This window comes from Strix aluco, chromosome 15 (assembly GCF_031877795.1).
Source record: "Strix aluco isolate bStrAlu1 chromosome 15, bStrAlu1.hap1, whole genome shotgun sequence".
In the NCBI taxonomy this organism is placed as follows: Eukaryota; Metazoa; Chordata; class Aves; order Strigiformes; family Strigidae; genus Strix; species Strix aluco.
In genome coordinates, this window is record NC_133945.1 from 7,796,264 (window position 1) to 7,823,777 (window position 27,514).

At 65.9% G+C, this 27,514-nt stretch overlaps 2 protein-coding genes across 7 annotated transcripts in view; one reads left to right on the forward strand and one right to left on the reverse strand.

The window, feature by feature from the left end:
* Nucleotides 1–56: 56 nt before the first annotated feature.
* On the forward strand, nucleotides 57–11,358 carry SREBF1 (sterol regulatory element binding transcription factor 1). 4 transcript variants are annotated; one of them, XM_074840419.1, is made up of 19 exons: nucleotides 57–319; nucleotides 3,205–3,588; nucleotides 3,755–3,924; nucleotides 4,016–4,156; nucleotides 4,237–4,455; nucleotides 4,546–4,660; nucleotides 4,759–4,973; nucleotides 5,462–5,666; nucleotides 6,366–6,550; nucleotides 6,877–7,138; nucleotides 7,229–7,395; nucleotides 7,493–7,661; nucleotides 7,740–7,848; nucleotides 7,923–8,035; nucleotides 8,136–8,268; nucleotides 8,477–8,639; nucleotides 8,927–9,112; nucleotides 9,193–9,304; nucleotides 9,692–11,358. In XM_074840419.1, the coding sequence occupies exons 1-19, from the start codon at nucleotides 214–216 to the stop codon at nucleotides 9,913–9,915; spliced, it is 3,378 nt and encodes a 1,125-aa protein (XP_074696520.1). In that variant the 5' UTR covers nucleotides 57–213; the 3' UTR covers nucleotides 9,916–11,358. The 4 variants fall into 4 exon arrangements, with proteins under 4 accessions (XP_074696520.1, XP_074696521.1, XP_074696522.1 ...); XM_074840420.1 differs by having other exon boundaries at nucleotides 7,926–8,035; XM_074840421.1 differs by lacking the exon at nucleotides 57–319 and adding an exon at nucleotides 2,240–2,403.
* The window catches only part of RAI1 (retinoic acid induced 1), a 79,163-nt gene continuing 62,909 nt past the window's right edge, over nucleotides 11,261–27,514 (reverse strand). For all 3 annotated transcript variants that reach the window (XM_074840415.1, XM_074840417.1, XM_074840416.1), the window contains 4 exons: nucleotides 15,358–21,010; nucleotides 14,104–14,197; nucleotides 13,783–13,832; nucleotides 11,261–13,379 (listed from right to left, as the gene is read on the reverse strand). In XM_074840415.1, the coding sequence (XP_074696516.1) occupies nucleotides 13,365–13,379; nucleotides 13,783–13,832; nucleotides 14,104–14,197; nucleotides 15,358–20,994 (5,796 nt within the window). In that variant the 5' untranslated portion in view covers nucleotides 20,995–21,010 and the 3' untranslated portion in view covers nucleotides 11,261–13,364. The remainder of the gene's footprint in view (nucleotides 13,380–13,782; nucleotides 13,833–14,103; nucleotides 14,198–15,357; nucleotides 21,011–27,514) is intronic.

Genomic DNA, 27,514 nt, shown 5'->3' on the forward strand with positions numbered 1-27,514 from the left:
GTGGCGGGGCGGGACGCGGTGGCGGGCCCTCCTCCATCCCCTCCCTCCCTCCCTCCCGCCCTCCCCTGCCCGGTAGCAGGTCTGGGCACGGTTCGCGGGAGCAACTTGGCGGCTCGTCCCCTTCCTCCCTCTCCCCGGGCCAGCGCGGCCATGGCGGGCGGGCGGCCCCGCCGTTCCTAGAGCCGCCGCAGCCCGGGAGGAGCCGCCGCCGGGATGAGCGGTCTCGCCTTCGACGACGCGGCCCTGGAGGGGCTGGCACCGTCCCTCGGCCTCTCCGGGGCCAGCGACATCGACACAGCCCTGCTCAGCGACATCGACGGTGCGTCCCGACCCGGGCAGCGGCGAGTCGGGCCGGGCCCGGTGCACGGCCGGGACCGGGCTGGGGGAATAACCGGGGCTCGGTGCACGGCCGGGACCGGGCTGGGGGAATAACCGGGGCTCGGTGCACGGCCGGGACCGGGCTGGGGCAGTAACCGGGGCTCGGTGCATGGCCGGGACCGGGCTGGGGGAATAACCGGGGCTCGGTGCACGGCCGGGACCGGACTGGGGGAATAACCGGGGCTCGGTGCACGGCCGGGACCGGGCTGGGGCAGTAACCGGGGCTCGGTGCATGGCCGGGGTTGGGAAGACCAGGCTCGGTGCACGGTCAGGGAACCGGGGAGCGGGAGACGACGGGGGGAGGAGGTTCGGTGCATAACCAGGACTCGGTGCACGACCGGGGGACCGGGCTCGGTGCTGGGCCCGGCGTGGCGCGAGGGGGACACACACCGAGCTGCTGGGGTGCGGAGCCGGTGCAGGATCCGGCTCCGTTACCGGGAGCCGGTCGGTGGCGGGGAGGAGCAGGGTCCCGGGACGGGACGGGGGTGGGGGCAGAACACCGGGACCCCCGGGCTGGAGGTGCCGGGACAGCCCCGACGAGCTCCCCCCCTTCCCCGACTCCCACGACCGCAGCATCGTGTCGCCTCTAACCCCGCCCCTCCATGACGTCACCGGCGGGGTTACTCCCGGTCGTTCCCTCCAGGCCGCCCGGGTTCCCAACCGGGTAGGAGGCGGGGGGGGGGGGGGGGAGAGGCTTTATACCGGCTTTGGGGCTGCCACCCACCAGCACCCACAGAGCTGGGGGGTGCGTGGGGTGCGGATGCTGCCGAGGGGACCCACTCCCCGAGAACACCCACTCCCCAAGGGGACCCGCTCCCCACCGCAGTGGCACCGAGGTCTTCCTGGTGGATTTAGCCAAAAAATCGGGTTTTCCAGCCCTCGGCCAGCCCCGCCGCGGGGTCCAGGGGCGGGGGTCTGTCCTCTGGGAACTGGGGTGGCGGTGACATCCCAGGGCTGGAGGCGCATCCCAACAGCAATCGCGGTGGATCATGGCAGATCCAGGTGCCACCTGCCTCCCCCTCGGCGAGGTTTTGGCATCAGGGGGTCCCACTGCGGCGTTTTACCACGGTCCTTCGCATCCCGGTCATCTGGGCAACCCCACGGTTCCCCCACGTGCACCCCACGAGCCGTGGGTTTGCCGCCAGTCCCTGGGTGGCCACCGGTTGTCTCTTGTCCGTGGGGTGACGGTGGGATGCGCATGCAGGGACGTGGGTGCCCCGTGCCTGGCTGGGGCCTGTCAGGACCCACGGCCGCGTGGCTCAGCCCCACGGGCTCCCACGGCGGGGTGGGGGCAACCGTGGCACCGCTGGGTGCCTGTGTCACGCTGATGCCACGGGTGGCAGCGAGTGCCACAAAGTAGAAATATCTGGTAGGCACTGTGTGGCTGGGAGAGCTGTGCCCTACCTCGGGGCTGGGCAGCTGGAAGAGGGGGGTCAGGAGGGAGCACCCCCTTCTCTACACCCCCAGACTTGCCCCTGGACCATGGGGGAGCCTTGGGGGGCGAGGGGGCTCCTTGAGCAGGGGGGTGTTGAGGCTGGGAGCCCCCCTGGGAGGAAACCCACCTGTGCAGAGCGGGGTGCCGAGGGCTGGATGTCTTTGGGGGGGGGAAATGGGGTCCTTGGGGGGGGTCTCCTCCGGGCGTTGAGCGTCACGTCGGGCTGGCCGGATGCGGGGGGCAACGCGTGAAGGGGTTAACGGCGACTGACCCCAAGTAACCGCCGAGGGGTTACGGCAGGGTGCCCGGGAGTAACCCGCTGCCGGGCTCACCTTGGCGTGGCCGCGGGGCTGTCTGGGGGCGGCCGGCGGGCGCGCGGGCGGCGATTGGCGGAGTCGCATCACCCCATCGCCGGCTTCGCTCCAGGCCTGGCGCGGGCAGCGGCGGGGAGGGCCGGCGGGGAGGCGGCGAGAACATGGCTTTAAAATATCCCGGGGCCCCGTTGCGGCCCGACACAGGGCTGGGCGGGAGCTGTAGCCCACTCCTGGGGACCCCCCCAGCGCCCGCTGGCATGGAGTGCACCTTCGAAGGTATCGCCATCCTCCTCCTCCTCCTCCTCCTCCTCGCCGCCTGGCTGGGTCACTGCTGTGGCCCCTCTTGGGGTGCTGCACCCCATGGGGGTGTGTCTGGGGGATGTACGCCTCCGTGGGGGCATTCGGGGGGGGGGGGGCGCCTGGGGGTACCCCCGTGGGGGGGGTATCCTGGGGCGCTTTGGTGGGAGCGCGCTGGGGCTTTTCAGTGGGGGTATCACCTGACACCCTGATGTGTAGGTGTCAGTGGGGACATCCCGGGACACCCAGGTCCCACTGGCAGACCCCCGAGGCTGTTTAACCCCGCGCTTGCCCAGCTGCCCTCCTGGGGGGTGCCGTGGGCAGGCACCCCTGGCACGGGGGTCTGGCACATCCCAGGTGTGCCAACCCCTCTGTCCCAGCCTGAGCACCCCCTCCCCTAGATACAGGGGCTGCTTTGGGGGTTTTGGGGGTTTCCAGTGCAGGATAAATGAGCTGCCACAACCCCATCTCTGCCCCTTTCAACCTCAGAAACAGGCTGAGATCCTGCCACCCCCAGACTGGGCTGGAAAACTTCTGACCACTGGTAGCCAGGCCCCGGCACCCCCATCGCGAGCGCTGTGCCTCAGTTTCCCCACTCGTGAGGAGCAGGGCACAGCAGATTCCTGGGCTCTCGGGGATATTTCGCCCTTGGGTTATGGGGGTCCACCCCCAAAGTGCTGAGCTGTGGGGTGGGCAGCATGGGGCCAGCCCAGGGGCCCCTTGGATGTTGCGGGGCTGGGGCAGCCACTGACGGCACGGTGGGGGGGGGCTGTTTTGCAGACATGCTCCAGCTGATCAACACGCCGGACAATGACTTCTCGGGGCTCTTTGACTCGCCGTTCGGTGCCCCCGACAGCGCTGTTCCCCCAGGGCTCCCCCCAGCCCCGGGCACCCTCAGCACCTACCTGGGACCCAACAAGCCTCCCCCCGCCGCCCCCACCGGCAGCGTCTACCCGGGGCCCCCTGGGATGGCAGCCTTCGCCCCACAGCCCCCGGCCCCGCTGCTGCCGGCGCCGGCCCCGGGTGTCAAGGAGGAGCCGGTGGCCGTGCCCAGCAGCCAGCCCCAGCCCGGCATGATGCTGGCCCCCAGCTTCGTCCCCGCGTCCCCCAGCCAGTTCAGCCCCCAGCCCTTGGTGGGCTACCAGAACCAGCACAGCTTCTCCGGTGAGGATTTGGGGATGCGGAGGGTGGGGGGGGGGGGGGGGGGGTCAGGGTTCCCTGGGTGGGGGATTTTGGTGGAGTAGGGGGATGTGTCCCTGCAGGATGGGGGTGCCCAGGGTGGGCCGGTGCTGGGGGGGGTCTGGTAACGCTGTCCTTGCTCCATGCCCAGCCCTGCAGCCCGGGGGTGCGGGGCAGGCCCTGCCCAGCCCCCTGCCCACCCCACAGCCAGGCCAGCCCGCAGCACTGCCCGGCCCCGTGCAGAGTGCGGCACCCCAGCAGCTCCTGGCCCCCGCCGCCCCTGCTCCCCAGCCCGTCTCGCCCCAGATCCAGCCAGTGCCGGTAAGCCCAGGGCCAGGGGGTGGAGGGGGGGGGGGGGTGGTCCCAGTGGCCCCCCCCTCAGCCCTGCTGACCCCTCTGCCCCATCCCCCAGGTTCTGCTGCAGCCCCATTTCATCAAGGCTGACTCCCTGCTGCTGACGGCTGTCAAGACAGATGCTGGCAGTGCCAAAACCTCCAGCATCGCCTCCTTGGCCACCAGCGCCAGCGGCTCGGCCACCTCGCTGCAGGTGCCGGTAGGTCCCAGCACCGGGCAGCTCTGGGGTGGGGGGATGCGCCAGGACCCCCCCACCGACACCACCCCTGATCTCCACAGGCGCTGGTGAGCGGAGGGACCATCCTGGCCACGGTGCCGCTGGTGGTGGACGCCGAGAAGTTGCCCATCAACCGGTTGGCGCCCAGCGGGAAGCCGGCGCTGGTGCAGAGCCGGGGGGAGAAGCGCACGGCGCACAACGCCATCGAGAAACGCTACCGCTCCTCCATCAACGACAAGATTGTGGAGCTCAAGGACCTGGTGGTGGGCACCGAGGCCAAGGTGGGAGCCCGGGGGTTGGTGGGGCTGGGGTGGGCAAGGGTGGGGGGCTTCAGCTGGCATTTTGGCTGAGCCGTCCCTGCCTGCCGGCAGCTCAACAAGTCGGCGATCCTGAGGAAAGCGATCGAGTACATCCGATTCCTGCAGCAGAGCAACCAGAAGCTGAAGCAGGAGAACCTCACCCTGAAGATGGCCGTGCAGAAGAACCGTGAGTGGAAGGGCAGGTCTCAGGGTTGGGGGGCTCAGCCCCAGGGCTGCCGTATGCCCCTCCCGCCAGCACCTCTCAGCCTGCTCTGCTCCCCGTAGAGTCCCTGAAGGACTTGGTGGCCTCCTGCAGTGGGGGGGCCAAGGCGGAGGCCCCCATGGAGGTGGTGAAGGCAGAGGTGATGGAGATGCTGACGCCGCCGCCCTCGGACGTGGGCTCGCCGTCTCACAGCAGCCCGCTCTCGCTCAGTGGGGGCAGCAGCAACAGCAGCGGCAGCGACTCGGAGCCCGACAGCCCCCTCTGCGACCATGGCAAGGTGTGGGGGGGGGGCTGGGGGGGTGTTCCCCCTCGCCCTGAGCTGAGCAGGGGATCCGCCGCATGATGCTGTGGTGCCAAGAGCAAAGCACACCAGATGCTGGCATGGGGAAGGGAGCTGAGAGCCCTGGTCTGGCTCTCTGAGGCTGCTCCTTACCTGATCTGGGGCTGGAGGGAGGGGTGCAGGGGGCACTCTGGGGTGCAGTGGGCTGCTGCACCTGTGCCCCATGCCCTGTACCCCAAAACGTGCTTTGTGCCCCATACCTATTCCCTGCACTCCATGCCCATGCCCTATATCTGATCACTGTGCTCTATATCTCATGTCCTATATCCCATTCCCTATATCCCATACCTCTGCCCCAACACCATGCCCTATATCCCATTCCCTATATCCCATATCTGTGCCCTATATCCCATGCCCTATATCCCATACGTGTACCCCACATCCATGCCCCATGCCCTGGGGCTCACAGCGGCTCTCCCGTGCAGGTGAAGCAGGAGCGCCCGCCGCCCTCGCCCAGCAGCCAGGGCATGCTGGACCGCTCCCGCATGGCCCTCTGCGCCTTCGTCTTCCTCTGCCTCTCCTTCAACCCCCTGGCCTCCCTCCTCCGGGGCTCCGGTGCTCCGGGCCCTGTGGGGAGCCCAGGCACCGCTGGCCCCAGCAGGAGCATCATGGCTGAGTCTGGCATTGTGGGTAAGCTCTGGCATGTGGTGGGGGCTCTTGGGGTGGAGGACATTGGGAGGGGAGCTGTCAGGGTGCTGGTTGTTGGGGTGGCCACAGGGTGGAGGCCATTGGGATGGAGGCTGTTGGGTTGGGTGGGTTGGGTGTGGGGTGAAGGCTGTTTGGGTGGGCCTGGGGCGAAGGCCATTGGGATGGAGGCTGTTGGGTGGGCATGAGCTAGAGGCAGTTGAGGTGAAGACCATTGGGGTGCAGGATGTTGGGGTGGGTGTGCGGTGGGGGCTACCTGGGTGGAGACTGTTGGGATGGAGCCCATCAGGGTGGAGGCTGTTGGGGTGGTCATGGGGTGAAGGCTGTTGGGCTGGAGGCCATCGGGGCAGATATGGGCTAGAGGCTGTTGAAGTGAAGACTGTTGGGGTGCAGGACGTTGGGATGGGTGGGTGGTGGGGGCTACCTGGGTGGAGGCTGTTGGGGTGGGCATGGGGTGAAGGTCGTTGGGGTGGAGGTGGTCATGGCGGATGTGGGGTGAAGGCCATCAAGAGGGGGGGTCCGAGGTGGGAGACAATCGGGGTGGGATGCTGGGGTGGACGCGGGGCAGAGACCGTTGGGTGGAGGCTCTTGGGATGGCCACGGGGTGAAGGCCACCGGGATGGAGACCCTGGGGTGGGTGCAGGGTGGAGGTGGAGGTGTGACGCTGATGCCCTCCCCGCGCAGAGGAGCCGTGGGGGTGGGCGCAGTGGCTCTGGCCCACCCTGGCCTTCTGGGCGCTGAACGCGGCGCTGGTGCTGGGGGCGGTGGTGCGACTCTTCGTCTGCGGGGAGCCCGTCACCCGCCCCCATTCCGAGCCCTCCGTCCTCTTCTGGCGGCACCGCCGACAGGCCGACCTTGACCTTGACCGGGTAAGCCCTGCCTCTTGCCACACCCGGCGTGATGTCACCTGCCCCACCCACCATGGACACACCCCCACTTGCCCCCACCAATCCCAACACCTGCTCTTTGGGTTAGCCCCACCCATGCCATAGCCCCACGCCTTCCACCTGATCTAGCCCCCCCCTAACCCCCCCACCCCCCTGCACTATGCGTAGCCCTGCCCAGTTCTCACTTAGCCCCGCCCACTCCCATTAGCCCTGCCCCATTCGACCACACCCATCTCTCATTGGCCCCGCCCCCTCCCTGTAGCCCTGCCCCCCCGCGCTGACCAGCTCTCTCCCGGGTGGGGGCTCAGGGGGACTTTGCCCAGGGTGCCCAGCACCTCCGGACGGCACTGGGAGCACTGGGACGGCCGCTGCCCGCCTCCCACGGGGACCTGGCCTGCAGCCTGCTCTGGACCCTGCTGCGGCACCTGCTCCAGCGCCTTTGGGTGGGCCGCTGGCTGGCCGCCCGCGCCGGGGGGCTGCGCCCCGACCCCCCGCCCCCAGCCCACGTCCGTCAGAGCGCCCGCGACGCCGCCATGGCTTACCACCGCCTGCACCAGCTCCACCTCGCCGGTACGGCCCCACGCCATGGCGGGGAGAGGGGGGACACACAGGGGAGCTTTGCACCCCGTATCCCCCCCACTGAGGTCCCTGTCCCCGCAGGGAAGCAGGCGGGGGGGCACTTACTGGCCATCAACCTGGCGCTGAGCGCCGTCAACCTGGCCGAGTGCGCCGGCGACGCCGTCTCCGTGGCCGCCCTGGCCGAGATCTACGTGGCGGCCGCCCTGCGGGTCAAGGCCAGCCTGCACCGCTGCTTCCACTTCTTGGCTGTGAGTGGCAGGGCAGCCCCCTCCGTTTGGTGGGGGGGGTGTGTGTGTGGGGGTTGTCCTCAGGGACACCCCCGCCCTGACCCCGCTCTCTCCGCAGCGCCCCTTCCTCTGCAGCGCCCGGCGCGTGGCCCTGTCCCACGGCGGGGCTGTCCCCCCTGCCATGCAGTGGCTTTGTCACCCTTTGGGCCACCGTTTCTTCGTCGACGGGGACTGGGCTGTCAAGGGCGTCCCCAGGGAGACCATCTACAGCTCAGCTGGCAACCCAGGTAACCCCTCACCACCCCCAAACCCGCTCTCTTTTTGGGGTGGAGGCAGTACCTGCTCACCGCCCGTCTGTGCCGCAGTGGACCCGCTGGCGCAGGTGACCCAGCTTTTCCGCGAGCATCTCCTGGAGAAGGCTCTGTGCTGCGTGGCCATGCCCGAGCCCGGCCGTCCCGCTGCCCAGGGAGAGGGGTAAGTGCTGGGGTGGGCACCCCGCTTCCTCCCCCTCGGCACAGGGCCGGCCCCACTCACAGCCCCTCTCCCAGCAGACGCTTCTCCAACGCCCTCGAGTACCTCCAGCTCCTCAACGGCTGCTCCGACGCCAGCGGCACACCCGGCCCCGCGCCCTCCATCAGCTCCGGCTTGGCGGCTGTCACAGGTGAGGCCAGCGTGTCCCCTCCAAACCGGAGACTCTTTGTGTGTAGGGGGGGTCACAGGGCTGGTGGACACCCCGCTCCCGTGTCCCTCCCACCCCGCAGGCACCGACCCCGTGTCCAAGTGGTGGGCGTCCATCATTGGCACAGTTATTCACTGGCTGCAGGGAGACGAGGAGGGGGCCGAGCGCCTCTACCCACTGGTGGAGACCATGCCCCGGGCACTGCAGAGCTCTGAGTGAGTGCTGGAGACATCGAGGACGGGGTGGGGGGGGACAACTCATCACATGCCTGCTCTTCTTTTTGGTTGCCACAGCCCGCGGCTAACACACTCTGAGCACCGCGGCTGTGCTGCCCCATAGCTGCTGAGGGGGGGGCACAGCCGTGCGCAGCGAGGGGCCTACGGTGACCATGTGTGTGCGTCCCCCCCCTTCTCTGCCTTGCAGAAAGCCCCTGCCCCGCGCTGCCCTGCACTCCTTCAGAGCCGTCCGTGCCATGCTGAGCAAGCAGGATGGGAGCCAGGCCAGCCTGAACCACTGCGAGAAGGCCAGCGGTTGCCTGCGGGAGAGCCTGGAGCTCGGTAGCCCCCCCAAAGGCACCATCGACAAGGTGAGCTGGGATCGGGGTGGGGGGCAAGGCGGCCACCCGCCCTGGGGAGGGGAAAAGGGGGGAGCCCCCGGCCCTGGCGGGAGGTGCCCCCGGCCCTCGCGGGGGTGCATTGTAGTTGCATTGCATGTGTCAGACTGGGAGTGCAATGCCCCTGCCATGCAGCCCGGCGGGGGTCCCCGCAGCAACGCCTGCCCGCAGGGACCTCCTTGGGCCTCCCCCTTCCCCCCCCCCGTCCATCTGTCTGTCCGTCCACAACTCACTCAGCTCCCCTCACCCCCACTTTCTAGGCGGTCCAACTCCTCCTCTGCGACCTGCTCCTGGTCACCCGCACCAACCTCTGGCAGCAGCAGATGAGCGCCAGCCAGCAGCGCAGCTGCCTCTACCAGGCCTCCGCCGTTGAGCTCCGCGGTTTCCAGCAGGACCTCAGCAGCCTGCGACGCCTGGCCCAGACCCTGCGCCCTGCCATGCGTCGGGTGAGCCCATCACCCCTCCTCCGGCCACGTCCCCTCGTCCCCTGCCACCGCCCGCGCTCACCGTGTCCTCCTCGCTCCAGGTGTTCCTGCACGAAGCCACGGCCAGGCTCATGGCGCGGGCCAGCCCCACGCGCACCCATCAGCTGCTGGACCGCAGCCTGCGGAGGAGAGGGGTGCAGGGCAGCAAAACAGGTGGGACTCGGGGTGCGGGGACACCCCACTCCCCACCTGCAGCACCCCAAGAGTGCTGGCTGGTGGGGTGCAGGGGCTTCTCGCCCATGTTTTGGTGGTGGCACCCGCTCTGGGGGTGGGTGAATGGCCCTGTCACCATGCCAGAGCACCCAAGGGAGGGTTGGTGGCTTGCAGTGGCGTCCTTGGGGCTGACACCCAGAGCACCCGAGGGAGGGTCGGTGGCTTCCAGTGGCGTCCTTGGGGTTGACACCCAGAGCACCCAAGGGAGGGTTGATGACTTCCAGTGGCACCCTTGTGACTGACACTTGGAGCACCCGAGGGAGGGTTGGTGACTTCCCGTGGCACCCTTGGGGCTGACACCCCCTCTCTCTGCCCCCTACCTTGCAGCCGGGGAGCCAGAGAGCCACCCCACGCCGCGGGAGCACGCCGAGGCCCTGCTGCTGGCCTGCTGCTACCTCCCACCCAGCTTCCTCTCGGGGCCGGGCCAGCGCGTGGGCATGTTGGCCGAGGCCGCCCGCACGCTGGAGAAGCTGGGGGACAAACGGACGCTGCACGACTGCCAGCAGATGATCATCAAGCTGGGCAGCGGCACCACCGTCACATCGGGCTAGCTGGGGTCAGGCAGTGGGGGGGGTCGGGGGGCACGGTGCCAAGCCCCCCTGCTAGCCCCGCTGGCTCCGGGATGTGGGGAAGGCGGGTGGCGGGGAGGTGCGTGCCTCAGTTTCCCCCCAGGATGGGAGCCCCTTCTGCGGGACGGGGGGAGGGAGCAGGTTTTAAGGTGAGGGAGGGTGGGTGAGGAGGGGCAGGGTGATGCCCGGTGCCACCGGCGGTGGGTGTGGGAGCTGCCGGCGTGGGACAGCCACGCGTGGGGTACCCTGCATGGGCTCAAAACCCCCCCCCCAACCCCATGGCTCTGTCCCTGGCCCCAACCCGCTTGGTGACGGGACGTGGGGACCTCTAGTGACACTGTCACAGTATTGCATGGCGCTGGGATGCTTGGCCAGCCTGGCCCCAGTGCCACCCAGTACCCCCCAGTGCCACCCCGTACCCCTCAGTGCCCTGGCACAGGGTGGGGGCCCGTCCTCGCCCTCCTCTCGTGGTGTCCCTGCCCACACCCCCCGTGGGTCCCACAGCTGCAGGGGGGGATTTGGGGCACCTCGGCTTTGTGCCCCCATTATGGGGGGGGGAGGACGTTTGGCTCCATGGTGGCGGTTAAGGACCCTCTCCGCAGCCATGCCCGTGGTAGGCAAGAGGGGACCCCCCCAGCCAACCCCCCCTCCCTCCTCAAGCACTGACCAGTCCCCCCAGTTAGGAGCTGCCACCACCCCCAGGCATGGCTGGGCCTGAGAGCTTCCAGAGAAGGGATGGCAGCGTGGCACGGGGCTGCTGGGGGGGTGGTGGGTGTCCCCGTCCCCTTTCTTCAACCCTTCTTGTACATAGCCCCCCGCCCTGCCCCAGCTCCCCCCCCCCCCCTTGCCTTTTTAAACGGTATTTTCATAGTTGGAGAGTTTTGTACAGATGATTAAAGCTGATTATTTATACCGGTGTGTGCTGGACTTGAGGGGTGGGGACAGACACTTCAATTTGGGGGGCACAGAGAGCTGGGTAGGGCCCCCCCCCCCCCCTCCTTGGCTGGACATGCTCTGCTATGGGTCCTGCCTTGCCCTCACAGGGAAGGGCTGTAGAGGATGGGGGGGGACAAGGGTGGCAAGGATGGGGACACTGGGACCCCAAACACACCCTCCTTACCCCAAGGTATGCTGGGGGTGCTGCCCACCACCCCCACCCCACCCCCCCCCATACCCCAAGCCCCACTGCAGTGTCTCCTCCAGCCCAGCCCTACAGCGAGACCCTCGGTGCTGGTGACACCTGGGGACAAAAGGCCAGCTAGGGGCTGGCACGGCATGGGGGGACCCCCAGCAGCCCCCCAGGAGAAAGAGAGGCCACGAGCAGGGCGCCACGTACTTCCAAAACAATCGTTGTATCTTTATTGACGCTCTGAATGCAATGACCTGTTTTTTACTCTTAAGGAAAATAAACATCTTTTAGAAACAGCTTGTTACACACAATCTTCAGTGTGAAGCAATATACTAATAAGAACACTAGTCTTAACATTTACAGTCTTCATATATATTATATATATGTATATGTATACATATATATACACTATATAATGAGGCAATATATAATACACACGGTTTACCATTTTACAGTCATATGTACAAGATGTCACTAAAAATAGCCAGATTTCAGGCAACACTGCCAGGGACACCGGGATTTTATTTTTTATTCTTTAAATTAATTATTTTTATTATTCTTCCTTTCCTTTTTTTTTTTTTTTCCTATCGCTCTCCCCTCCTTTTTTGTGTTTTTTCACTCCCGTGTCCGAGGCAAGCTGCTGAAATGACAGACATTTTGTGGCCAGCAAACCTTGAGGGTGAGGGCTGGGTGGGACGGAGGGGACGCGACAGCCGGCGGGGACACGGGGAGCTGGCTCTGCAGGGTTGGGGAGCAGGGGGGACGGATGGGGCCAGCACTGTGCCCCCCCCCTTTGCAGGATGCCTTGCAGGTCGGAGGGCGGCTGGCAGCTCTGTTTTTAGGATTGGATTTGGGGTTGATTCACCCTGGGTTGGTTATTTGCTACCTGCGCCAGGGCACGGGTTGGTGCAAGGCCGGGGTGTGCAGAGACTGGGGGGGTCATGCTGGGCACCCCACGGGGACACGAGCAGGGGAGTGATCCCAGCGCTGGGCAGCCCCCCAGCTCCATCGAGGCGGCTGGGAAGGGAAGCAAAAGCCGAGGGAGCTGAGCAAACCCGGCACCCAGGGCAGCGAGGGGCGAGCCAGGGCCACGCAGAGGGAGGAAGAAAATGCCTCCTCCTCCTCCTCCAGCAAGGCCCCTGCTGCCGGCTGGAAGCCATTTCTGGGCTGCTTGCACCCAGGCTAAAACCCTGGGGTCCAGCACCCAGAGCCTTGGGGCTCAGCACCCAGAGCCCTGGGGTTCAGCACCCAGAGTCTTGGGGTTCAGCACCCAGAACCTTGGGGTTCAGCACCCTGAGCCCTGGGGTGCAGCACCCAGAGCCCTGGGGTTCAGCACCCAGAACCCTGGGGTTTTAGCACCCTGAGCCCTGGGGTGCAGCACCCAGAGCCTTGGGGTTTTGCACAAGCACAGGGAGCAAATCCCATCCCCAGCACGAGCAGCCACAGAGGTGCTGACGAGGCTGAGCAGAGGGAGTAGGGTGGGTTTTGGGGTCCCAGAGAGCAGGACTGGGTGTCCCCGTCCCAGCAGCGCCAGCACCCCATGGAGCAGGAGGGAGGTGGGTGCAATGGGCTGGGGTTTGGAGGGTGGGACCGGGGTTGGGGCAGCCCAGTGGGCACCCACCAGCCCAGCCAAGCGCCCTTCACCCCAGTGGGGACCTGGCTGGCACCCCAGGACAGGCAGGATGGGGGAAGACAGGAGATGGAAGAACAAAACGGAAAAAGCAGAGTGGTGTTTCAAAACAGCAGGCCGTTGTTTGTCTTTTTTTTTTTTGTCCTTTTTTTTTTTGTCCTTTTTTTTGTCTTTTTTTTTTTGTTTTTGTTTCCTTTTCTCCGCCGCACATATATACAGACACCGTGAGGTTTGCTGAAGGCAACATCTCAGATCAGATCAGTGTGAGATATGGAGAGCCGGGACCCGCGGGAGGGTCCGGCGGCCCCACAGTAAGACAATATCGCCGGGACCCCCCCCTTGTACACGGTCCCCCACCCCCACCCCCCCAATCCCTCCCCCCTCCCCCCTGTGCAGCGATCGCGGGCCGGGGGATCCCGTTCCGTCTCCCGGCCGCGCCAGGCCGGGTTTTGCCGGAGCCCGGCGGGGGGGAAAACCCGGCGCTGGCTCTAGAGGCCCCGCCCGGAACGGACTTGGTTTTTTTTTTTTGGGGGGGGGGGGGACACGGGGCGGCAGCGCTGCGCCCACCTGCAGCGGGGCGGCTCCCGGTACGGCCCGGCCCGGCCCGGCTCGGCCCCGCTCCCGGGGCGCTGCCTCCTCCGCCGGTCCCTCGCAGGCGGCCCGCGGCGGGGGCTACAGCGGCTGCCTCTGCGGGGAGAAAGGGGGGGGTCAGCCCGGTGGGGTTGTTGTTGGGGGGGGGGGGAGGTTTGGCCCCTGGGTCCGGTCCCCGGGTCAGCAGCCACCCTGCCCACCCGTGAATAATCACGCACCCACCCGAGATGCAGCGTGGGTTCAATTATCACCCACCACCTTGTCAGGGAAGGGGGATAAAACCCCCATAAACCCGGGGGGGGGGCCAAACACGGCGCCCACTCGCCTGCCCCCACAGCGGAGGGCTCCTGGGTGCCCCGGTACCCCCCCAGGGACACGATGCCCCTTGTCACGTGGGGTGGGTGTGCCGTGGAGTGGGGTGTCCCCAGGGGGGCAGCAAACGGTCCCGCGGGGGGGGGGTATGTCCATTGTGGGGGTGCGCGGGGGGGTCTGGGCTTACCTTATGTTTGGGACATTTCAGAGAGAAGCTCTCTTCGGTTAATAAGCAACCTGCGAGGAGAGGAGAAGCCGTGTCAGGTCCCCACGCTGCAGGACAGTTGTCCCCAAGTGTCCTCCCCGGCCCACGGCCTCCCGCCACCGGTCGGACCAGCCGCAGCGTTTGCAGGAAGGGTGCAGCTGAGGCCGCCCAAACTTGTGACACCAGCCAGCACTGCAGGTGCAGAGCAGGGGGGAATCGCCATCCCGGCAAGCAGGTAGCCACGAGCCCCCCGCCCTGACCCGGGTAGCCAGGTCTGAGGGTGCCAGGGGACCCCACGCTCACCTGTGTCGACGGCACACGCGTAGTGGTAGGTGTGGGGACACCCCTTCTGGCAGCAGCCCACGGTGGCTCCCGCTTGCTGGCAGCTCGAGCACTTCTTTAAACACACACCCAGGAATTCGGAGCAGGGAAGGAGAGATGTGGAGAGACAGAGAGACCCCGTCAGAGCCCAGCGCAGGAGCAGAGCACCCCGATGGCTCCGGCGGTGACGGCATTGTGCCAGCGTCCCTGCGCCCCTCCAGCCCCACGCTGCCTCCCCCCGGCTGCCGCGCCAGGCAGCATCCTTCCTCCCGTGCCGGCACACCGCGGGCGACACCGTGCCTCTTGCTCGACTGTCTGCAGCCACACACGAGGTTTTTCCCCACCGTAGTGCTCCCCGGGGATGGCACTGAGCCTGCAGCCACCCTCCACAGGGCAGGAGGTGTGGAGGTGAAGGGACATGACTAAGGCTGTGCCATGGCTCAGTGGCAGTGGTGGTGGAGGACCACGGTGTCCCCCATCTCCTGCCCCGCCCCCAGTGGGTGCTGCAGGGAGGGGAGCACCCAGCCCCGCGGCGTGGGCAGGGAGAGGGCAGCAGCCCCCAGGCAGCCATGCCGCGAGCATGCACGCCCCAAACCTGGTACCGGGGGGCTTGCTGGAGACCCCCTGCCCGGCCTCTGTCGGGTGGCTGTCCCCTCTCTCTCCCCAGCACAAAAACCCCGTGTCCCCTTGGCAGTCTCCCAGTAGCACCCTCCCTATTTTTCCCACTTGATGTGTCCGTGCTCCTCTCGCTCTGGGAGAGGAGCAGGGTAGGACCATTCCCTCCCTCCAGATCCCCTTCCCCTGCTGCCCATCACTGTGGCATCAGGCCACGTTGCGCCCATGTTCATCTCCCATCCTGCCTTCATCAGGCTGCGTTTGTCCTGCTCCAAGCCACCACCCCACGCAACACAGGGCTGGGCCGGGGTATGTGACCCACCGGGCTCAGCACCCTCACGGTCCCCGGGGTGGGGGGGGCCCTGCCGCCCTCCCAAAACATAACAACATAGATACACTTCTGCGCCTAAAAGGGGAATTTTTAGGTGCTATCAGAGACGCGGCAGCAGAGGGGTTCATGGCGCCTGAACTCTCCCGCTCTCCCAGGGCGACTCGTCGGGGCCAACCCTATTAATTTTCATCCCAGCCGGCGGCGCAGCCGCGGGAACGGCTTCGGCTGAAGGAGGCCAGTGGGAGATGCCGCCTTGGGGTGCGGTGCCATGCGGGCGGCCGAGCTCTTACCAGGTCGGCAGCCGCTTTGACGGCTTCCTGCAGCCCGTAGAGCTTCCCCGCCACCAGGAAAACCCCAGCGGTCCATACGGCACAGGCCTCGTGCAGCCAGTGCTCCTGCGTGTCACCCGCCGGCTCCTGCGGCGGGGACTCGGCCTTGTGACATTCGTGCCGCCGGGGCTTTTCGGCCGCTTCCTCGCCCTCTGTCCTCTCGTCACAGCAGTAGCAGCTCTGCAGCCTACGAAACATGCCCCGCGGGCTGGAGCGCAGCGCGCTCTGCTTGGCCGCCTCGGCGGCACCCTCCGGCCGCGCCGCCTTGCCACCGGCACCGCAGCCACCCTCCGTCCCCCGGGGCGCCCGCTCGGCCGCGGCGGCTGGGATGGCGTCCTCGCCCGGCCCCTCCGCCCGCGCCTTCTCCTTCAGCCGTGACTTCTTCTTGGGCAGGCAGTCCTCGGGGTAGTAGGGCCCGCAGAGGTCCCCCAGGTCCTTGTAGTTGGCGGGGTTGCGGCACAGGCAGCAGACCAGGCAGGCAGCGCTCAGCGCCTTCGACACCACCGGCCCCATGTGCATGGTGGAGGAGGCGGGCAGGGCTGCCCGCGGTCGCGGCGCCGGCCCGGTTGGTCCCCGTTGCAGCCGGGCCTCCTCGCCGGGCGAGTTGACGACGGTGCAGGCGGTGGTGAACTCGCCGCGCCGTTCCACGCGGACGTAAGGGGCGAAGGGGGGGGCCCGGCTGTCTGCCCGCAGCCGCTTGCAGGAGATGTACTTCAGCCGGATCTCGGGCTCGGCGGGGTGCAGCAACGGGGCTTGCTGGGCCTGCCGCCGCCGCTTGCCGCGGCTCTTGCACCGCGCCGGCACCGCCTTGGCCTTGCCGTGGGCCAGACGCTTCCGCTGCCGCTTGGAGTAGCCGTTGTAGTTGGAGTGGTTGGCCCGCGGCTTCGGTCCCCGCGCCGGCCCGGCAGTGGGGCGTCCCTCAGCGGGGCCCTCACCGCCCCCCGCCTCCTTCTCCTCGCTCTTTGGTTTCTTGCCCTCCCGTGGCACCTCCTCCCCGCCGCCCAGGCCGGCCGCACGTTCCCGGGGCAACGGCGGCGGCGCGGGGCCCAGGGGCACCTTGGTCATGCCCAGCGTCGCCGCTTTGCCCTTGCGGTTCCTCTTCTTGGGCAGGAGCCCCAAGCTCTTGGTCGCCATGGTGGAGCCGGGCTGGGCCCCCGGGGCCGGCGTACAGGCCTCACCCTGGCAGCCGTCAGTGGAGAGCTTCTTCCCACCACCCAGCTTCCCCTTCGGCGCTCGGCCATTGGGGTTTCGGCAGAGCTGCTCAGCCGCCGGCATGACAGGCGCCTTCTGTGCTGCCACCGGCTTCGGCAGCCGCGCATCGCCCGCCGCCGGGGCCACCCCGCTGTGCTTCACCGCCCGCTCCCTCTCCGCCACCGCCGGGCTCAAGGAGGTGCCGTAGGCAGCCGCCGTGGCCGCCGCCCCCCCTGCTGTGGCTGCTGGTTTGCAGGCGAACTTCTTCAGGTTGGGTGAGGTGATCTTCTGGACAATGGCCTCCAGCTTGAGGCCGCGGCCCTTGCGGGGAGGCAGCACTTTGGTCTTGGTGGCCTCCTGGAAGGCTGCCCGGGAGGTGATCTTGATGCAGACATCGGGGGCTTCTTTCTGTGGGGGGGGCTTTGGGACGGCTTCGCCGGAGCTCTTGGGGGGCAGCTTGCTTTTCACCTTCTTGGCCACGGGCATCTTCTTGAAGAGGCTGGGGGTTGCCTCTGGCTTCTCCTCCTTCACGCCGCTGCTGTTGCTCCGCAGGACCAGGTTCCTCTTCTTGGCGGGGATGGGGGAGATGAAAGTGGACTTCCTCTTCAGCGAGTGCAGGGGCCGCTCCGACATCTTGCCCCCCACGCCCGGCCCCGCTTTGGGCAGCTTCATCCGGGCACCCACCTTCCCCTCCTTGTGGGGGCTGCCCGGGGCCGCCAGCTTGAAGGCAGGCGGGAGGTGGTTGTTGGAGATGAGCTTCTTGGGTGCCTTGCAGTTCTTCAGCCGCACGTCGGCCGCCCTCTTGCCCCGCCGCCTCTTGGTGTAAAAAACCTCCTGCGTCTTCGTCCGGGAGCGCAAAATCATCGACCGCTGGTCCCTCTCCCCCGCCTCCATCGCGTCCCCCTCCGGCAGTGTTGGCCCCGCCATTTCCTCCGTCACCACCAAACCAGGCACCAGGAGGGTGGTGTCGCTGGCGTTTTGGACCACCTTGGAGGCCGGCCGGCTGCTGCGCTTCCTGGCTTTGAAAGCCACCCGCTGCTTCACGCCGCAGGCCGGCTTCTTCCCCAGCTTCTCCTGGTGCGCGGGGGCCTTCAGCCCCTCCAGCGGGGCCGCGGCGCGGGGCTCGGCGAGGGCAGTGAAGGAGCGGGTGCACATGCGAGCCGGCAGACCCTCGGCTGGAAACCGGGGCGTTTGGCTGTGAGCGTTCTTGCTCGGTATCTCCGCTTGCCCATCGGGTCCAAGGCAGGCGCTGGCCATGCCACCAGCTGCCGGCAGGTCATCGAAGGGGCTCAGCATGGCGCTGCCGGGGCCGTCCGCCTCCGGCAGCCGGCAGTGGACCCTCTTGTTACGGAGGCTCTTGCCCCGCGAGACAGGCTCCATCTTCCCCAGCACATTTTCAGGGGCGAGTTGCTGCTTCACTGTGACTGACGGGGCGGATTCAGCATCGACCGCCTGCGGGTGTGACGTCTCCCCTCCGCCGTTCTCCTCCTCGGGCTGGATGTGGGGCAGCGAGGACTTGAACCAGCTCTTCACCTTGGTCTCTGTGCCCACGGCGGGGCCCAGCAGGATGACGGACTGGCCGGAGAGGCGCGTGGAGGGAGCCGAGCAATCCTTCTCCACCGTGCTGACGGTCTCCTCGGCGGACACGGGCACCTCGCTGGAGGACAGCACGGCGGGCATCTCCGGGGGCTTGGGTGGCGAGGCGTCGTACGTCACCGACTTCTGCTCCGAGCTGGCCAGCTCGCAGAGCGAGGAGTACTCCTCCGCCTCCAGGTCCGACTCCTTCAGCTCCGGCGAGGAGATGATGGGGATTTCACTGAAGTCCCCGGCCGAGCAGCAGTGCCGGGTGTCCTGCAGCCACCTCTCACTATCTGCCTTTGCCGCTTCGTCATAGGTCAGCGTTTCCTCCTCCTCCTCCTCCATCGCCTGCTGGCTGAAGTCCCGGGCCGGCTCGCTCTTGGCCGGCTGCTCGCCATCGCACAGATCCAAGCCGCAGGCATTTTTTTTCTCCTTGCAGGAGCCCACCAATTTGCTGGGGAACAAGCCCTTGGGGAGGTCGGTGGCTTGCAGCTCCTTCCACCGCAGGCACGCCTCGCCCAGGCTCTCCTCCGGCCACTCAAATTGCTCCATGGCGTTCTCCGATGCCACCGAATTGGCGGTGGTGTTCGAGTAGCAGCTGTAGCCGGCGGCTCCGGCGCTCGACGTCGCCGCCGGGATGCTGGGCTTGGAGTTGAAGGCCAGTGGGGCAGCGTCCTTCAGTGCGTCCTTGGTCTCAGCGGCTGTGAACTCCACCTGGGGACCCTCGTATACCTCCTCGCCAAAGTCCTTCGCCGCGCTGGCCCCCGAAGCCTTGTCCAGCTTGAGGGGCTCGGTGAGCGTGCTGGAGTCACCCTGGCTGGGCCAGGCACCCTTCACCATGGAGTCCAGGCAGGGCCGGTGGTTCTCCAGCTGGAAGGGGGACTTGGTGGCCTCCTTGCTCAGCATGGGTGAGTTGGCCCAGGCTTTGTCCGCCTTCTCGTTGATGGCGTCCTGCAGGACGATGATCTCGGAAGCCAGCTCCTCCTGGGACAGGGCGCTGAGGAGCAGCCGGGGACAGTCCCGTTCGTTGGTCACGTACTTGGTGAAGGTCTCCAGGGGCAGGCTGGCGTGGATGCTCTGGAAGGAGTCGTCCGATTTGGTGGACATGTCATCCGGGGAGGTCACGGAGCAGGTGGACACCGACTCGGGCTTCGCCTTGGAGTTGCTGTTGACGCGGGCAGGGCTGCGGTTCTGGTTGCAGTACAGGAAACTCCTCTCCAGCTGGTCCTCCGACCCGCTGAGATAGTCGGCGTCCTGTGTCTCGGCATGGACGGACTGGGGGGTGCTCAGCGGGTCGGACAGGGGGGTCCCCACCTGCTCCGCTGAGTAGGTGCTACTCTCAGGGCTGCAGTGCTGCCCCTTGAGCTGCTCAGGGGTCCTCGCCGGGGTCTTGATGCCCTTTTTCTGGGGCACGGCCGCTTTGGAGAGCAGCAGCTGCTGGACGGTGTTGGAGATGTTCTCCACCTGGGAGGTGAGCGCCGTCAGGCTCTGCAGGCTCAGGTCCGACAGCAGGTTTTCAGGCAGCTTCTCCTTCTGCAAATTTTTGCAATTCCCGGATTGAGTGTCGGGGCTCGTCCCGTCAGTGGGAGAAGGGTTCAGCAGTGGCATGAAATGGCTGTGGTCGGCGATGCCGGCCGGGAAGGCGCCGGCGCTCAGCGGCTGTTGGCTGTACTGGAAGTTCTCCAGGTTGGGCATCAGCGGGGAGGGAGTGGAGCTGTAGGACGGGGACCTGCCGACGGAGCGAGCCGGCGAGTGGCTGGCGCTGGGGCTGAAGGTCTGGTAGTACTGCTCCGGCGTCCGGACGGGCGGCGCGTCGCCCTGGCAGTAAGTCTGGCCCGGCTGGTTGTAATGTTGGTACTTGGCCAGGTTTTGGTAGTGGAGGGTCTCCGGGGCGTGATGTCGCCCCTGCAAGGGCTGCGGCGGCTGCGGGGGCTGCGGCGGCTGTGGGGGCTGCGGCGGCTGCGGTTGCGGGGGCTGCGGCGGTGGTTGTGGGGGCTGCTCGTAGCCGATGCGGTTGGGCTGGTAGCCGTGCAGGTTGGGCACGCGGGGGCCAGGGGCCAGGCTGGCGGCGCTGCCCAGGGGCCGCTCCAGCGGCGGCTGGCCCGAGGGTGCCGTGCAGCTCTTGTAGGAGTGTGCTGGCTGGCTGCCCCCCGGCACCGAGGAGTAGGTGGAGGAGGCGGGGAAGGACTGTGAGTGCTGCCCGAAGTGGGGGCTCTGCGAGAAGGGCATGGGCGAGGAGACGTCGTTCGGCAGCTTTTGCCGCTGCAGCTTGGGGTAGGGGAGCGCGGGCGGCTGCTGCTGCTGCTGCTGCTGCTGCTGCTGTTGCTGCTGCTGCTGCTGCTGCTGCTGCTGCTGCTGCTGAAAGTGAGTCCGGAAGGGCAGCGAGGCGGCCGCCGGCTCGTGGTACGGCCGCCCACCCGCCAGCGCCGCCGTCTTCTTCATCAGGCTGTCCTCATACTTGGCCACGCCGCCGGGCAGCGCCTGTGGCTGGCCACCCCACGCCTGCAGGCTCTCGTCCCCCGAATAACGGGCCGGGTAGGGGCTGTTCTCCTGCACGGTGTAATTGGAAAAGGCCGGCCTGCCTTGCAGCTGCTGCCCCGCTAATTGCTTATTTCCCCGGTGGTATTTCTCCACGGCGCTGTTCTCGTAGCCCGAGTACGGCAGTTGCTGCTGACTGTAGTACTCCTTCGCCACCAGCCTCTGCCGCTCGCAGTTCGGCCCTGCCTGACTTTGATGCCTGTAATTCTCCAGGCGTGATGTATCTTGTGAAGTCGGCTGGTAGCTCTGCTGGTTGCCATGGAAACCACACCTTTCTCGAAAGGACTGCATGGCGCGGGCTCGTTATCTGCGAAGAGAGAGAGGCGAGAATTCAAATGAAGCATCGCCACCGCAGCGGGCCGGGGGAGCGCGGCCGCGCGCGGAGAGGGGCAGCGTGGCCTGCGCCGCGGGGACACGGCCTCACCACCACCCTGGAGCACAGCGCATGGTGCTGCATTGCCCTGCATCGCCTTGCATCACCCTGCAGCGCGTCGCTTCGCCTCGCATCGCCCTGCATTGCCTCACGTCGCCCTGCACCGCACTGCCTTGCATTTCATCTCCCCGCGTTGGGTTGCCTTGCGTTGCATCCCCTTGCATCGCATCACCCTGCATCACATCCCCTTGCACCTCATCGCCCTGCATTGCCTTGTACCACCCTGCATCGCATCACCTTGCATTGCATCTCCCTGCATTGGTTGCCTTGTGTTGCATCGCCCTGCATTGCATCGCCCTGCATTGCTCCACATCACATTGCCCTGCATTGCATCGCCTTGCATTTCATCTCCCTGCACTGGGTTGCCTTGCATTGCATCTCTTCACACCGCCCTGCATCACCTTGCATCACCCTGTAGCGCATCATTTGGCATTGCACTGCCCTGCATCCCCTTCACGTCGCCTGGCATCGCACTGCGTTGCATTTCATCTCCCTGCATCGGTTGCCTTGTGTTGCATCACCCTGCATCGCATCACCCTGCATCACAACACCTTGCATTGCATCACCTCGCATCACCCTGCATCGCCTTGCATCACCCTGCACTGTATCACCTTGCATTCCATCTCTCTTCATCGGGTTGCCTTGCATTGCATCACATCACCTTGCATTGCATTGCCTTGCATCACCCCGCAGTGCATCGCTTCACATTGCATCGCCCTGCATCACCTCACATCACCCGCCATCGCCTCACATCACCCGCCATCGCATGGCCTTGCATTTCATCTCCCTGCATCAGTTGCCTTCCGTTGCATTACCCTGCATTGCATCACCTCGCATCACCCTGCACTGCATCGCCTTGCATTTCACCTCCCTGCGTCGGGTTGCCTTGCCCTGCGTTGCATCGCCTTGCATTGCCCTGCATCGTGCTGCCCTGTGTCGCATCACCTTGCCCTGCACCGCCCTCCATCGCAGCAGCTGGCTTTGCATCACCTCATATCACAGAATCACAGAATCACAGAATCATCTCGGTTGGAAAAACCCTTGAAGCTCCTCCAGTCCAACCATGAACCTCACACTGACCGTTCCCAACTCCACCAGATCCCTCAGCGCTGGGTCAACCCGACTCTTCAACCCCTCCAGGGATGGGGACTCCCCCCCTGCCCTGGGCAGCCCATTCCAACGCCCAACAACCCCTTCTGCAAAGAAATCCTTCCTAAGAGCCAGTCTGACCCTGCCCTGGCGCAGCTTGAGGCCATTCCCTCTTGTCCTGGCGCTTGTTCCTTGGTTCAAGAGACTCATCCCCCCTCTCTGCACCCTCCTTTCAGGGAGTTGTAGAGGGCCATGAGGTCTCCCCTCAGCCTCCTCTTCTCCAGACTAAACCCCCCCAGTTCCCTCAGCCGCTCCCCATCAGACCTGTGCTCCAGACCCTGTACCAGCTCTGTTGCCCTTCTCTGGACACGCTCGAGTCATTCAGTGTATCGTTCTGCATCGCACCACGTCACCCCCATGTCATGTCATTTGGGGTTACACCACCTCACCTCTCACTGCCCTGCATCATCCTCTGTCACAGCTCCTGCGCATCGCCCCGCTCCACAGAACAGTGCACAAGACCAGGGGTCGGTGGCTGGGGTCCAGCTTGCCCCCTCTGCCCCCAGCATGCCCAGTCAGCCCTCCCAACCCTGCTGTTGGGAGCCTTCCCCATCTCTGCTGCCCACTCCGGTTTTGCAGCGCAAAAAAACCCCCTCCCTGCCCACCCCACATGGCACAGTGACCCCCAGCACTGTGTTGGGGTTCTCCAGCCCCAGAGCTCTGCGTTTCTGCCCCTCATCTCTGCACATCACTTACCCTCCCTCCCTCACACACCCTCCCTGGGGAACGCCAGGATCCTGCGAACCCCTCTGAACACCCCGCTTATCGCCATTCTTTTTAATTATTGGGCTAATTACTGGAAGCAGCAGCGTGGAGGGCCAGAACCGCAGGCTCTGCTGCAAAAAAAGTCATTTCAACTTGCTGGCTCTGCCCGGCTCTGCCTGCTGCTGCCTCCCGCAGCCCCCCCGGGCCCAGCCGATCCCCCCTGCCCCGGTGCGATACCATCTGGAAGCTGTCTGCTCCCGCCAGCAGACGTCTATTAGCCCAGCGCCTCGCCATCGTCGTCATTAAACCTCCCCATTTCCTCGCCCCGCTTGCGTTAGGTGCAGGGAAGCACCTGGGTCACTGGTTTGATCTGGGAGGCAGCCGAGTGGCTTGTGGGGGCTAATGAAGGGCTCGGTGGTGAGGGAGGGGACACACATCCTGGGTGGGAGGCGCTGGGGTGAACACGAGCCTGTTTCAGGAGCCGTTTGAGGTTTGGGAGCCTGGGTTAGGGCAGCCCCAAGGGTCTGCAGCTCGCCGGGGGGTTTCCCCGGTGCTGCTCCCTTGGCACCGTGCCGCAGCGGTGACCCCGGTGCTGTCCTCTCTGCGAGTGTAACAAGGGGAGGGGACACGGGGGGGCTGGCGGTGTCTGACAGAACCGTGTCCAGCCCTGCTCCCCGGCAAACCTCCCCGTGGTGCCAGCCACGCCAGGCTGCCTGTGTGTCCCCACGTGTCCCCTTCCCGCCACCCTTGTGCCACCGCACCGTTTGGCACGTGGCTCCAGTCGGTCCCTTCGGCGGTGGCTCTACCGTAGCTGCACAAACCGCAGCGCCGGTTTGCTCAGTCCCAGCTCGGCCTCGTTTCCTCGCAGCACCCTGTGGGCACCGGTAACATCTCAGCACCTTTTCGGGGTCTATGCACACACACGGGGCTTTATTTAGTGATATTTCCATAACCGCCGGTGGCTCAGGGACCGCACGGTGCCCCCCCGCACCACTGGAGCCAGGCTCGGTGCCACCCACGCCAGCCCAGCACACCGTCCCCCTCCCATCCCAGTTTTGGATGTTTTCCACGTTGCTCCCCCATATTGCAGCTGCATCTCGCAGGCTGCACGGGCGACTGGCTGCGTTTTTTCCTGGGGAAAAGACGGGTCAATTAAAAATCCGCTAAGGCCGGCGCAAAAGCCCCTACCGCGGCACGGGCGCGGTGCTGCCCTGTCCTGCGCCGGAACAAAGGCAGCAAAATCAAAGCCAGGCCTCTGGGGCAGCCCCGGGCGGCAGCAAGAAAATTAAAGGGAGAAAAGGGCCCCTCACACTCCACGTGGAAGCAGGTTTGAAAAATGAAAATTGGCTCGAGAAGACCCTGGGCTGGTGGTTTGAGGGGAAGCTTTTTTCCCCCTTTCTCTTTTATTATTAATTATTGTTATTAATTAATTATTGTTAATTTGCCAAACAGCTGGGGCCGGTGCAAGGGGCCGGGTGGCTCGCTGTCACGCAGAGGTGGGGAGGCACAGAGGGTGTGTGTGTGTGTGAGGGGTGTGCGTGTGTGCGGGGTTCGCACGCTTGCAGGGTGTGTGTGCCCACAGGGTGCAACATGCATGTGGGGTGTACATGGGGTGTACATACATGTGGGGTGTATGTGCACGTGGGATATACATGCATGCAGTGTGTACATACATGTGGGGTGTACCTGCACACAGGGTGTACATACATGTGGGGTGTACATGCATGTGGGGTGTACATCCATGTGGGGTGTACCTGCACGTGGGGTATACATCCATGTGGGGTGTACCTGCAGGCAGGGTGTACATCCATGTGGGGTGTACCTGCAGGCAGGGTGTGCAGCGCTGTACACACAAGCGGTGCGCACATGCGTGTGGGTTGGAGGAAGCCCTCGGGCAGGACCAGGCCGTGGCCATGCCTGCAGGATAACCCCAGCGGGGGACAGTCAGCCTCAGTCACGTCCCAGCGCCTGGCAAGGCCTGGGGCTCACCCTGCACCCCTGGGTGTCACAACCCGAGGGGCTGGATGAGGCCCCGGCCAGGGCTGCCCTTTGCTTCCCCATCCGAGACGAGCCGAACTGCGGTGCAGAGCGAGGCGCCTTGCCCAGCGCCAGGGCCCATCTCCCTGCAGGCACCGAGGGGCTCTGCCGGGGGTCAGATCCTGCTGCTCAGGGCTGGGAGGGGACACGCTGATCCCCAGCAGCACCCAGACCTGTCGGCAAGGAGCCGGCGGCCAGCTCTGCCCTCGGCTGCGCCGCGGATTTGCTAGAGAAGGGCCGTAACAGATGTTGCCGCCTGATGTAGGCTGTTTCCGAGCAAACGCTTTAATGGCATCAAATCAAGCTGTCGACAGCAGCAAGGTTACGGCCCTTCCCGGGAGGGGGAGGCGGCCGTGGCCGTGTCCCAGGGGCCCTGCACACTCGCTCCCCCCGCCACGTCCCTGCCGGACGTGCTCTCCCAGCCCCGAACAAGTTTCCAGCTCAGCTCCCACTGTCCCCACCACAGGAATCGATACAGGGCCGACGGCGCACGGCTGCAGCCGGACACTTGCCCTCAGTGGCCCGGCAAAAGCCACCGTGGCTATAGCCAGGGCTAATGTGGGTCCCCAAGACGGATCCGCGTTGGAAGAGGCAGGGACTTGGGGCCACCATGGTGCCCAGAGCCAGCGTGACCCTGATCTCGCAAGCCAAGGAGCCACGCTTGCCGCTGGCTACAGCCACCCCGCAGCACCCTGTCCCCTCCCAGGGACGCATGCACAGCCCAGATGGCCCCACAGCTCCCAGCACAGCCCCAGCGTCACCCTTCGGGGACACACAAGGACCCGCTGCACCTCCCAGCATCGGGGCATGACCCAGGGCCATGCCGTGGTGCACGAGGCCACGCCACAAGTGCCCGGGGCTGATGCTGGGAGCCGAGCCGGGGCACCGCACCGTGCGGCACTGCCAGGCCAGCGCAGTCCTGCCGCCGCAGATGCCCGCTCACACGGTGGCTCGCAGCCTGCCTGCTGCTCGGGAGGATTTGTGCTGCGTGGCTGGGTTTGGTGTTATTTTCCTCCCCCTCCATCCCTCCATCCTTCTCTGCCTTCTCTTTCCTCCCCCTTCCCTCGGCTGGCAGGGACATGGCAGGGCTGGATCTGGAGCCCTCTGAAGGCAGCGCAGGACTTTCCCTGGCAGGGGACCCTCGGTAAGCACCCAAGACCCCCAGCACCTCGGCCCCGGGGGGCAACGGGCATCCCCCAGCCCCCCCTGTACCCTGGCCTCGCTTCCCAGCTGCTGCTCATCCCGCGGGGCCTGATCCAGCACCCCCCAGCCCTGCTGCTCCTCCGGCTGCTCCCTCGCCTTCGCTGCTGCGCCATCAACAAGGACTCAACGACTAAAAATAGCAGCGCGCTCTCGCAGGGGGATGCTTCGCCATCGGAGCAGCGCTGCCACAACGGACCCCCCCGCCTTCCCATCCCAAAAACCCCTGCACCAAAGCCCCCTCCCAGTCCTCAAACCCTCACCCAGGGGTTCAGCCCCACAGGGTGGGGTGGCATTGGAGGGAGGAGTAAAGGGATAGGACCCCCCCTGGCCCCCCTCGGTGGCTCTCGGAGGGGGGAATAAGTGCCTATCAAGGAGCGTCAGCCCCGGATTTGTTTAATTGTGAGCTGATGGAGTTTAAAGAAACCCTTTCTGGCCGGCTGCCACACCGCAAACTGCTCCGGAGAATTTGATTATTCAGGGAGGAGAGAAAAGGGGAGGTTGGCTGGGGGGGGAAGATGGGGGTTTGGGGTGTGTGGGACAGCCCGGGAAAGTGCATCCTGCCCCACGAGCTGGGAATGAGGGGAACTGGGGGGACGGACAGACAGACAGACCCCCCCGGCAGTGCAGAGGGACCCGCGGGACTCGCCCCAGGCAGGGTCAAACCCTCCAGGAGGTTGCGGAGCTGCCGTTGTCCGTCTGTCCCTGCACCCCGTGGACACCCCTGCGGGACCTGGCACTGGGGGGGTGACACCTCGCTCGGAGGGGTTGGTACCCCCGTCGGGTGCACCTGCTGTCGATGAACCCTCTAATGCCCCCCACTAATGCCCCCTCCCTCCAATGAACCCCTTTAATGCACCCTTCCCCCAGCGAACTCCTTTAATACACCCTCTCCCCAATGTACCCCATTAACTGTCCCCCCAATAAACCCCTTTAATACACCCTCTGTCCCATGCACCCCCATAATGCTCTCTCTCCCCAATGAACCCCTTTAATGCATCCTCTCTTCAATGCACCCCAATAATGCACCATCTCTGGTGAACCCCTTTAGTGCACTCTCTCCCCAGTGCACCCCTATTTAACACCTCTCTCCAGTGCACCCCCTTAACACACCCTTGCCCCAATGAACCCCTTTAATGCACCCTCTCTGCAATGCACCCCATTAACACACCTTCTCCCCAATTCCCCCCCCCCCCCCGCAAATCAGCACCACCCATCTCCTGCAATGCCAACGAACGCTCTGCCCCAGTGCAGGGACTGGGGGGGCAGTGGGGGGGAACGGTACCC